This window comes from Neoarius graeffei, chromosome 19, assembly GCF_027579695.1.
Source record: "Neoarius graeffei isolate fNeoGra1 chromosome 19, fNeoGra1.pri, whole genome shotgun sequence".
NCBI lineage: Eukaryota > Metazoa > Chordata > Actinopteri > Siluriformes > Ariidae > Neoarius > Neoarius graeffei.
Genome location: NC_083587.1, coordinates 21726381 through 21738636, shown reverse-complemented (window position 1 = coordinate 21738636; position 12256 = coordinate 21726381). Strand labels below are relative to the sequence as shown.

At 40.3% G+C, this 12256-nt stretch overlaps 1 protein-coding gene across 3 annotated transcripts in view; it reads right to left on the bottom strand.

Moving 5' to 3' along the window:
* Positions 1–12256, bottom strand: part of prex2 (phosphatidylinositol-3,4,5-trisphosphate-dependent Rac exchange factor 2) — a 266799-nt gene that overhangs the window by 206244 nt on the left and 48299 nt on the right. For 2 of the 3 annotated variants that reach the window (XM_060899865.1, XM_060899866.1), the window contains exons 2-3: positions 9432–9503; positions 4455–4577 (exon numbers count right to left, since the gene is read on the bottom strand). In XM_060899865.1, the coding sequence (XP_060755848.1) occupies positions 4455–4577; positions 9432–9503 (195 nt within the window). The remainder of the gene's footprint in view (positions 1–4454; positions 4578–9431; positions 9504–12256) is intronic. The other variant, XM_060899867.1, reaches the window with a different exon arrangement.

The window sequence follows — 12256 nt, the reverse complement described above, 5'->3', positions numbered from 1 at the left end:
GAAGTGTATCATGGCACGAACAAAGGAGATTTCTGAAGACCTCAGAAAAGGCATTGTTGATTCACATCAGGCTGGAAAAGGTTACAAAACCATCTCTAAAGAGTTTGGACTCCACCAATCCACAGTCAGACAGATTGTATACAAATGGAGGAAATTCAAGACCATTGTTACCCTCCCCAGGAGTGGTCGACCAACAAAGATCACTCCAAGAGCAAGGCGTGTAATAGTCAGCGAGGTCACAAAGGACCCCAGGGTAACTTGTAAGCAACTAAAGGCCTCTCTCACATTGGCTAATGTTAATGAGTCCACCATCAGGAGAACAACAATGGTGTGCATGGCAGGGTTGCAAGGAGAAAGCCACTGCTCTCCAAAAAGAACATTGCTGCTCATCTGCAATTTGCTAAAGATCACGTGGACAAGCCAGAAGGCTATTGGAAAAATGTTTTGTGGACGGATGAGACCAAAATAGAACTTTTTGGTTTAAATGAGAAGCATTATGTTTGGAGAAAGGAAAACACTGCATTCCAGCATAAGAACCTTATCCCATCTGTGAAACATGGTGGTGGTAGTATCATGGTTTGGGCCTGTTTTGCTGCATCTGGGTCAGGACGGCTTGCCGTCATTGATGGAACAATGAATTCTGAATTATACCAGCAAATTCTGAAGGAAAATGTCAGGACATCTGTCCATGAACTGAATCTCAAGAGAAGGTGGGTCATGCAGCAAGACAATGACCCTAAGCACACAAGTCGTTCTACCAAAGAATGGTTAAAGAAGAATAAATTAAATGTTTTGGAATGGCCAAGTCAAAGTCCTGACCTTAATCCAATCGCAATGTTGTGGAAGGACCTGAAGCAAACAGCTCATGTGAGGAAACCCACCAACATCCCAGAGTTGAAGCTGTTCTGTACGGAGGAATGGGCTAAAATTCCTCCAAGCCGGTGTGCAGGACTGATCAACAGTTACCAGAAACGTTTAGTTGCAGTTATTGCTGCACAAGGGGGTCACACCACATACTGAAAGCAAAGGTTCACATACTTTTGCCACTCACAGATATGTAATATTGGATCATTTTTCTCAATAAATAAATGAGCAAGTATAATATTTTTGTCTCATTTGTTTAACTGGGTTCTCTTTATCTACTTTTAGAACTTGTGTGAAAATCTGATGATGTTTTCGGTCATATTTATGCAGAAATATAGAAAATTCTAAAGGGTTCACAAACTTTCAAGCACCACTGTATTTTGTCCAAAGGACCCAGGGGAAATATCACATACACAAGGAATGTACCATGAATGCTTTATTCACAGAGAGATAACCCTCCCAAGAGAGACTACAAAGAGACAAGGATAAGAAAAATGAGGTCTCACAAAGGGACGGGACAGAACCATAACCACAGCTGCACCCACAAATTCAGCCTCTCTACACACTTTGTTATAAAACATGTGGCTTTGCAATTGGATTTTTCAGTCACGCTATGATTCAGTGATAAACCAGAAGCAGGACTCAATGCTACAAAGCATACAGAAATGCTCCAGAGCATAAAGCGTGGAAAAGTGCCTGATGTCTATTGCACTATGAGAAAAATATTATAAGAGAAATAAACTAGAAGGACACTTGGTAGAGTACAGACCTCCGCCAAGCCATGTATTCGGATTTGCACCAAAATGTAATCAATTGTTCCTTGGCCCATGGCTGACCTTTGTTTAAAATTTCATCAAAATCCATTCACTATTTTTTGAGTTATGTTGGAAACAAACAAACAAATGGAGGTGAAACCATAACCTTCTCCAACATAAATGGTGAAGGTAATTATTGGGAGGTTAAAAAAAAAACCTTGCCGCAACATAAAGTACAACATATGGATGATTGGTGATTTTCTAACATCTATGTGGATTTCAGGCTTATAGTACTCAAGTGCAGGACTCGGACTTGAGTCTGATTCATGCCCTACTTTTAAGAACTCGTGATTTGACTTGGATTTGGACTTTGATGACTCGAACTTGGACTCGGACTCGTGCATTAACTGCATTCGGACTTGTAAATTGGAGACGAGGACTCTGACTTTTTCTTTATTTTTTGTAACATGCCATAATAATTTGGCATAAGATATTTATATCCACATTAATTTTGATACTAATTTTGTGCAAGAGAATGCACATTCACCTGTTCATACGTCATGTTCAGGAACAAACTAACGTTAATGGCGCTAAAATGCCTGGAGAGACGCCCCTAGGATTGTCTGCTTTGCTTATACAGACTTCTCGTGCAGTGGGAAAAAACGCACTGCTATGTGTTCCATATGTAGAAGAACTATCAAGGAGATGACGGGGACAACCTCGAACTTCAATCATCATTTGGTAAGACTCCACCCAGAGAAGGAAGTGACACGCTATGTTCATTGCTCTGTTGATAGTGGGCGGGGCTTGCTGAGCGATGAACTAGCTAGTGTTAACCCTCTCTCATGTTATTTGCCCTGTTGATAGTGGGCAGAGCTTGCTGAGCGATGAACAAGCTTTTTATCTGTAGCCAGTTAACTAATATGGGGCAGTCAGTGGGGCAGTAACGCTAGTCCAACACAGCAGCAGCAGAGACACTTTCACATAAAGGCAGCAACAGCCACCGTCAAATGGTGCGGATGGAGTCTTGTTCTCAGATTCGACTCGAGATTTTCTTTAACGACTTTGACTTGTGGCCGGCGAGGGCCTTTCTGTGTGGAGTTTGCATGTTCTCCCCGTGTCCGCATGGGTTTCCTCTGGGTGCTCCGGTTTCCCCCACAGTCCAAAGACATGCAGGTTAGGTTAACTGGTGACTCTAAATTGAGCGTAGGTGTGAATGTGAGTGTGAATGGTTGTCTGTGTCTATGTGTCAGCCCTGTGATGACCTGGCGACTTGTCCAGGGTGTACCCCGCCTTTCGCCCGTAGTCAGCTGGGATAGGCTCCAGCTTGCCTGCAACCCTGTAGGACAGGATAAAGCGGCTAGAGATAACGAGATGAGATGAGATGAGACTTTGACTTGACTCAGACTTGAACACTGGGGACTCGAGACTGGAATCAGACTCGAGGTTTAGTGACTCAACTACAACACTGCTGGATTTTAATGGAAAGAGGGCGTGGCTCATTTTTAGTAGTGCTTGTTAATTTTGCTCAGACATCATATCCTGTAGATCCTTTATCAAAACTAGGCTTTCTGTCCTCAACATTCTTTACATCTGAACAAACTAGCAAATGAACACTAACTAGCATATGAAAGCTAATCTAGTCCGGGAATGCTACCTAGCATGAGAAAAATCTAATCTAAGCCACGCCCGCTGATACAGTTCTCTGATTGATTTGATCAATGAGTTTCGCTGGTGTTTTAAATTTTTTACATTTTAACCTAAAATTTGTATCAACCATCTGAACGACAAGGGTCACTTTAAAAAAAAAATAAAGGATCAGTATCATGTTATAACGTGAAAGGTTTATTGTTATAATAAGATATTTTCACGTTATTACGGCATACAAATTTGTCACGTTATACTATTTATCTTGTTAAAATGTGATAAATACTCATAAAAATATTGTAAAAACGTGAAAAATGTCTTATCACAGTAAACTTTTCACGCTATAACATAATACTGATCCGTTTTTCATTTTCTGACGTGCCAGTGATACTCTTCCGTATACTTTAGTTCACGGCTATAAAAATGATCATTCGAACTGTTTCTGTGTTGTTTCGTTGTAGTTTCTCATGTTACCAAAGAGTCCAAAGAGCAAATAAGAATCAGATATGACTTTATTCATTTATCTGTAAACATTCTGTTTTGGGGCGGCACGGTGGTGTAGTGGTTAGCGCTGTCGCCTCACAGCAAGAAGGTCCGGGTTCGAGCCCCGTGGCCGGCGAGGGCCTTTCTGTGCGGAGTTTGCATGTTCTCCCCGTGTCCGCGTGGGTTTCCTCCGGGTGCTCCGGTTTCCCCCACAGTCCAAAGACATGCAGGTTAGGTTAACTGGTGACTCTAAATTGGGCGTAGGTGTGAATGTGAGTGTGAATGGTTGTCTGTGTCTATGTGTCAGCCCTGTGATGACCTGGCGACTTGTCCAGGGTGTACCCCGCCTTTCGCCCGTAGTCAGCTGGGATAGGCTCCAGCTTGCCTGCGACCCTGTAGAACAGGATAAAGCGGCTAGAGATGATGAGATGAGATCATTTACATAGATGCATTTGATTGGTTAAGCAGTAACAGAGGATCTGCTAAAGAAGCTGCGCTGGTTCATGTTTAGAAAACTAAAGTTGCTGTGAGTTCGGATCTGGGCTGTGGTTGGCCAGTTGATGATTCCTGTTTTACACTTTATTCCATAGGGTCGGTCGGTGGGTGGGTGGGTAGGTAAGTAAGTAGAGAAAATGCAGATGGGAAAGACAGAAACAGAGATAAAAAGAAAAAGCTCAGCATGTGTGTGTGATCTCAGAAACTCACAAAGTGAAGGAAGCAGCGTCCAACTTCGTGATGCGGATGGGGGTCTGCCTGCAGCAGCTCCTCTACCATGGCCAAGAAGTCTCTGTGTACACAGCGGATCTCCTCCAGGTTGGAGAACAACACCTGGTGGAGGCACATGGGGGAGAGCTGAATTATACAGCGAAGATTTTTTTTTTTTTTTAATTATACCAGCACAACATCTGTACAATATAACAAAACAAAACAAAAGACAATAGACAAAGACTGTAGTGCACAGACAGTGAATACAAGGTATGTGTAATGAACAAATTAAATCTTTAAGTGATTTATACAGTATTGGTAATTTGTAGTATATACAGTACCAGTCAAAAGTTTGTACACCCCTACTCCTTCATAGGTTTTTCTGTATTTTGACCATGTTCTACATTGTAGAACAATGCTGAAGACACCAAAACTATGAAACAACATTATGGAACATATATGGAACTATGTGATAAACAAAAAGTTTTTAAACAAAGTTTCATGTTTTAGGCTACATCCACACGACAACGGCAACGAGATTTTTTTTTTTAATATCGCGTCCACATGGGCAACGGATCAGTAAAATTTCAGGTACATATGGCAACGCAACGCTTGCTGAAAACGATGCAATACGCATGCCACACCTCTACGTGCGCTGTAAGACGGTCCCATCGGAGACACCAGAACAATAGAAGAAGTAGACGCATGCGCATAAACCCCTTCTTCTGTAGCACTAGCCACATAAAGTTTTGATTATTAATCAGTAGCGTAAAATGAAAGACATGGAAAGAGGAATGAATGGGGGTAGATGGAAGCCGGTACGTCAACATTCTGAGATCCTCCAGAATTCTTTAATGGTCCGGAATAAATTGAATGCTACACTATTACACGTTGATGGATTAATTTGTTCTTCTACGCCCTTTTTGAGGAATGTATTGTCGGACTTAAACCAACATCTGAAGAGGTGAGATCGCTCCTTTTTTTTTCCTATGTTTGCTGGCGGGATTGTTTTTGTTTTTGGAAAGCGCACGGGCGGTGCGCGGTTTGGTACTGCTTCCGCAGTGTTTGGACTAAAGACTCTGCCCTAAGGGCTATTCTCTCACTCTCTCTCTCTCTCTCTCTCTCTCTCACTTTGCACCATTACACAATAAATATTCACAGTGAAAATATTTTGTAAGCGCGCTTCATGAACCAAGTTATAGGATTTGTTGACAACTCGCATCGAGTTCGTTACACTTCTACCCGGCATGAAGCACTGACAGTCATGTGGTTGTGACGTCATCGTAAACAAATCCGTTCTACTCATCCAGACGACTTCGCAACGGCGCCATTGCCAGATTTTTCCACTCTGGAACCCAGTGGCGGCTAGTAGTCTTTCAAACAGGGGAGGCTGGTCGGTTATGATATTTCCAGATTTTAAAAGAAAAAACGCATCAATTTTGCCCATACTCTTGCCTCTGATCTGGCTGATTGTTGGCAGGGTCACAAACTGTGAAATAACAGGTTCTTTTGGCCCATTAGCCTACTGTCCAATATACATGATGGTGGTGTTGGGGGGGAGGGGTATATTTTAACATTTTATATTTTAAAATTGTGGCATGTTGTTTAAAAATTGACCTCGGCTGTGTTTTTGTTTAAAAATGTTTTCCAAATTGTAGCTGTGTTTAATTCATATCCAGAAAAATATATATTCCAATATAATATACTCAGCATAAACATTTTAAATAGATTCTATATTTTTGGTCCATCCATGACATATTACTAAAGTAGCCTATTTACTGTTGTTGATGTGGGTCACTTGCTGTTAGCCAATTCACTTTCTCGTACCAGGAGAGCTGAAAGGAACGAGTATTATTCCCTACCTTTTTCACCAAGTCAATTTGAGGCGTTGGTCTACCCTGCTCTTTAATTTTAATTTTTTCCTCGAAAGGAAGACTGGCAAATGGCTTCGCCAAAATTAAATCAGCAATGCTTGGCCTCCGTGCGCAGCTTTCTTGCTAGCTGACTAGCCCCCTCAAGTTCAAGTTCAGTCACTCAAATAAATGAAATTTCTGGAACTAAGATAGCAAACTTGACAACACTATATTTACACTTTATTTACAATGAAAATATATACAAACTAAAAAAGCTGGTAGAAACCGTATGTAATGAATGAAATCGAAATGTAAGCTGATCTCTTACAATACACCACAGCACTTGCGAATCCGCATGGGACTGAACTGAAATTCACCGCTGCCTGTCTATATTTGAAACGAGCTGTCAATCAAAGAAAATATCCGGCCACTTTCACCAATCACCAGTCTCCTCGCGGAAACTGCCATGTCCCTCCCACTGTGAGGCTCGGAGTCCATAGGCGGGCATTTTCACAGTATTTGTCCAATAACCGTCTTGTATTTTGAGATTGACAAGCACATAGCTCCCAATCCACTGAGGCTGGGCTGCATCGCGCTGTCACGAGGGGGAAAAACTCACGCACACATTAGGCGAACTGGGGAAAGTTATAACGGAATGATTTTGCACTGTAGTTGGGTTGAGCACATATATTTCTATGATTCTGGATCTGAAATAGCAATGTTATGAGGTCGGCTATAACATAAGCCTAGCGCAATTCATCCTACACGATGTTCGTCATTTTTATAGGAGGCTGAGCCTCCCTCGTTGTCTTAGAGCAATCGCCCATGCTGGAACCCATTCACAAAAGATTTCGTTTTGGGGCACCCCAAACGCCGGTGCCGTGTGGACGCCAGGCCGAAACGATAAACAATTTTATCAGATTCACCTGAATCCATTGCCGTGTGGACAGGGCCTTAGATTCTTCAAAGTAGCCACCATTTAGCCCCTTTTTTCCTTCTTCCTTTTCTCTTTCTTTTCCCCCTTTTTTCCCCATTTCTCTTAATTTCCTCTCCCTTTTTCTCCGTCCTTCTTTCTCCTCCCCTTTTCCTTTTTCTCCCCCCTTTTTATTTATTTGTTTATTTGTTTGCATAGAGGCTACAAAGACATGCGTTAGGTTAACATGGGGCAGCCATGGCCTGAAGGTTGGCCTGAAGTGCTCTTGAGCAAGGCACCTGAGCCCCAACTGCTCCCCGGGCGCTGCCCACTGCTCTGGGTCTGTGTGTGTGCTCACTGCTTACTTGTGTGTGCATGTGTGTGTTCACTGCTTCAGATGGGTTAAATGCAGAGGACAAATTTCACTGTGCTTAAGCCTGTGCTCGAGTGTATGCGTGATAAATAAAGGCTTCTTATCTTATCTTATCTTATCTTATCTTATCTTATCTTATCTTATCTTATCTTATCTTATCTTATCTTATCTTATCTTACAAGAATGAAGGACAAGACAAGAAATAAAGAGATATAAAAATAGAACAACTGAGATAATAGAAATAAAAGAGCAATGACAAAAAAGACAAAAAGCAGGAAAGATAAACCACAAACAGATGAAAAAAACCCTTTGCAACACTTATATAATGATCATGATGCAAAAGGAGAGCGAGAATAGCTAAGATTTAATGATAATACAAAACAGCATATATGTGTGTGAACGTGTTGGAAGGCGAGCATTTTATAAACTTTTTCTTGATTATTCTGTACAGTCATGCAGAATGAAGTAGAAGGAGCATGAACCTAAGAATCAGAGATCATACAGAGTATCTCCTGCTTTCTACAGCGGATCGTCGATAAACATAACCTCCATGTGACCCACAGCTTCACACACACCACATCCTCCAAATCAGATGCTCACAAAACAAGCAGGACACACGGATTCCATGTTTATGTCTCAGGGTAAGCAAGCGCTGTGCGTCACTAACACTTTAAGCCATGGCCTTACGACAAATTCTTTTCCTCATCAGCCTCCCCCAGCTAAAATAAACCCCAGCTGCTTCCTGTGTCGTCCCGCCATTCCACCTTCATGCAAAATCGTACAATTTTCAGCTGGATTTGATTGCAATTTGAAGTGTTTTACTGGAATGCATTGACAGCACCATTAACCCTCATCCTACCATGCTATTTTACACCTTAATCTTACCATGTGGGGTCCGTTTGGACCCCAATACTTTAAAATTAAAGCTTATAAAGACAAAATCACCAGATAAGTTTTGTTCAGAACATCTTGTATTAATAACAGCAATACACTAAAGGGCCCAAGGCATAAAGAACACACTTAACCTTCATCCTACCAGCCAATTTTACATACACAAACTACCAGGCAGGGTCCGTATGGACCCCAGGAGGGAATACCTTGAAATCAATGCAGTAAGAACCAATTCAATGCAGCAAACAGACATAACTTTATTGAAGAACAAAATCCACTATGGCTGAATATCAATGATGTATTATAAATGCAATAACATTGCAATAATATTGCAATAACTAGCATACATGTAGCAAATTATAGCGCCACAAAAAAAATTGGCATTATATACATGATTTTTGCAGCTCATGCAGCTGTAAAACATTCTGGATTACAACTTAGGTCTTTTCTTACAGAATTTAAAACAAAAAAGTAATTGTAAAATAATTTCGGGCTTTTGTTTTGCAGCCTGTGCTTATTGCAGCAGTGGGGTCCACACGGACCCCAAGAAGGAATGCCTTGGTAGTTTCATTATGGAACATAAAATAAATAAAAGAAGTTAACTTTCAGTGTGCTATTCAATTATAAAATGAAAGACATAAACTTTACTCTGGGGTCCGGTTGGACCCCAGTAACAAATTAATTATACCTTCACAATGCAAAAAGCTGATCTTCCGGTGCTTTAGTGTTTTAATTAAGACATAAATTCCGACAAATTCATAAAACGGTGAGGCAGTACGTCACATATTTTTAAAATGGCAAACAAACATATAGGTGCGGGGTCCAGATGGACCCCACTTGGTAGGATGAAGGTTAATGTTGGAGACTAGCTTTAAAAAAAAGAAAAAAAAAGACCTCTTACAAATTTAGGAAGTCAAAAAACATCATGGTTTAATTCGCAAACTCACCTTAACCATCTCTTCTGTGATGTTCTTATCAATTTTAGTCACAGCGTATTGGTTGAGGCGATGCAGGAATCCCTGTTTAAAAAAAAAAGCAAGCAGAAGAAAGCAGAAATAGTTAGCTATTTAAAGATAAGAGAAAGGCCCAAGCTGAAAAGATTCAAATGACGTATATCAGTACACCTTGTACAAAACCCATTGGGTCAGAAATAATGGAACGTGAACGAACCAGCAGCAAGAGCATTACAAACAGGAACCACAGGACTATCAAACTCAATGTTTGAGTGTTTTATGAATATAAAACAACAACAGCAACAAACAATAATAATAACCCTCGGTATTGAATAATTAAAGGACTGGGAGCTCCTGAGTCGTTCAAAACAAACTGCTTTGTCACAAAGTTCCGGAAGTCAGCAAACCAAATAAATCATCTAGAAAAGTCTCAGAATGCTGATAAGACGGATTGTTGAATAAGGAAAGCGTTATCTGTGCTTATTTTATCAGCACCACACATTCACATCTGCACAGCTAGCAAAACACCAATCCCCCTGTTTTACTGCAAAGAGTCAGGGTCAAGTAAGTTTGTCCTTTTTAGATCTACAGTATCAGCCAAAAGTTTGGATATATTATCTAATTCAATGTTTTTTTTCTTTACTGTTAATAATTAAAAGTCGCTTCATATCTTAAAGTAATGATGGATGTCGTTTCTCTTTATTTAGTTGAGCGGTTCTTGACATAATATGTATGGATTACTCCAGTTGTGGTGTGGAATAGGGTTATTTACTGTATTTATATCATTTACTATTTCCTGTTTGATCTCAAACGCATTAAGAAGGCAAGAAACTCGTCCACTAATTAACTTTTGACGAGACACACCTGTTAACTGTAAAGCATTCCGGGTGACGACCTCATGAAGCTTCATCAAAGCCAGAAACGCCTTCGTAATGTTGAATAATGTATGGTGGTCACCACAATATAACACTAAGCTGAGGTTGTACAAGAGCTGTGTTCTATCTACACTTCTGTACGGTTCAGAATGCTGGAGGATGACTGAGTGTGACATTTCCAAACTCTCAGCATTCCACACCACGAATCTCTGTCGAATTCTACGAATCTTCTGACCAAGAACCATCTCTAAGCAAGAACTACTCGCTCAGTATAATCAGGATGGCATGGAAACCATCATCATGCGAAGGCGATGGAGATGGATCAGACACATCCTTCAAAGAGAACAAGATAACATCACACATACTGCTCTACACTGGACACCAGAAGGATGGTGTAAGACAGGGCGACCCAAGAACACCCGGCAACGCACGGTAGAGTCAGAAATGAAGACTCTGAACCACACTTGGGGCACAGTACAGAAATTGGCCCAGGACAGACAAAAGTGGTCATCCTTTGTTGCTGCCCTACATGCCAGCAGGCATCACAGACAGTAAGTAAGTAAGTAAGTAACCTCATGAAGCTGGTTAAGATAATGCCAATAGCGTGCAAAGCGTCATCAAGGTAAATGCTGGATACTTTGAAGAATCTAAAATATGAAACATATTTTGTTTTTTGTTTACCACATAATTACATATATGTTCCAGGTGTTATTTCATAGTTTTGACGCCTTCATTATTGTTCTACAATGTAGAAAATACAGAATCAAAATACAAAAAACATATGAATGAGTAGACTGGGGTGTACAAACTTTTGACTTGTACTGTAGATATCTCAGAGAAGATAATTTAAAAAAAAAAACAATGCTGCTTTTGATTTGTGAATCTTTCTGACCGTAAGTGGTTGCAACCCAACTAACAGAGAACATAATTAGACTGTTCTCATACATGTCAACCTATACGGAATGTCCGTATTTTATACGGATTTGATTCAATAAACGTAGTATACGGGGGTATAAATAAAGTTATACGGATTCTTTAAAAAAAACTTCAATATTTATTTAGAGCTATAATCAATTCCCACGATGATAAACGTACTGTACACCACAGACAGCCAGTAAAGAGTCTTATGAAATCGCGCGTTATCTTGTGGTAGCGAGACTTCGTTCCACTTTTGATCATGCGCACACCGCATTGCGAGAATCCCGCCAACCGTGAAGTCATAGACATATAAACATAGACGCCGCCTTCTGCGTAGAATCATACGTCATCCTCGCCGCCATATTGGATGTGGCAAAGTGGAGATTCTTCAGCCGTCTCTGGTATACAGTAGCCGAGAATAAAGATGCCTCATTCATGTGCTGCGTTTAACTGTACCAACAGGTTTACCGTCCAAACAAGATCACATGGGATTACCTTTCACAGGTGAGACTGTAAAAATACTTTGTATTCATTCTGAAGGTTTATTGTTATTAATATTGAATAAAAAGTAACTGGGATATATCATTGTTAATTATCATTCAAATTTTAGGTAAATTATTTTAATTTTCATCTTATACTGATTTTATAAGGGAAATACGGATTTTGGAGGTTGGTTATACAGGTTTGATTGGCCAAAGGTTGACATGTATGTGTTCAGTAAATATTCGACAGGTTCTAAGAAGCCTATGCTACACTAACGGGCCAAAAATAACATTCCTACTTCGGATAATGATGGTTTGATTCACAGCAGTCAAAGGTAATATACTGGAAACATTAGCGCAGGCATTCTTAGACATAACTAAGAAAAATGTAAAAATATAAGCCGAACTGCAGATTTCCAAAAATTTTCTGTAATGCTGATTTATATTTTTTTTTGCAATCACCCATAAAACTCCATAAAAGATAAGGCTTACAGAAAAAAAAGCAGTGAAAGATGTCTTCCTAAAAGCAGAATGTACTAAATCT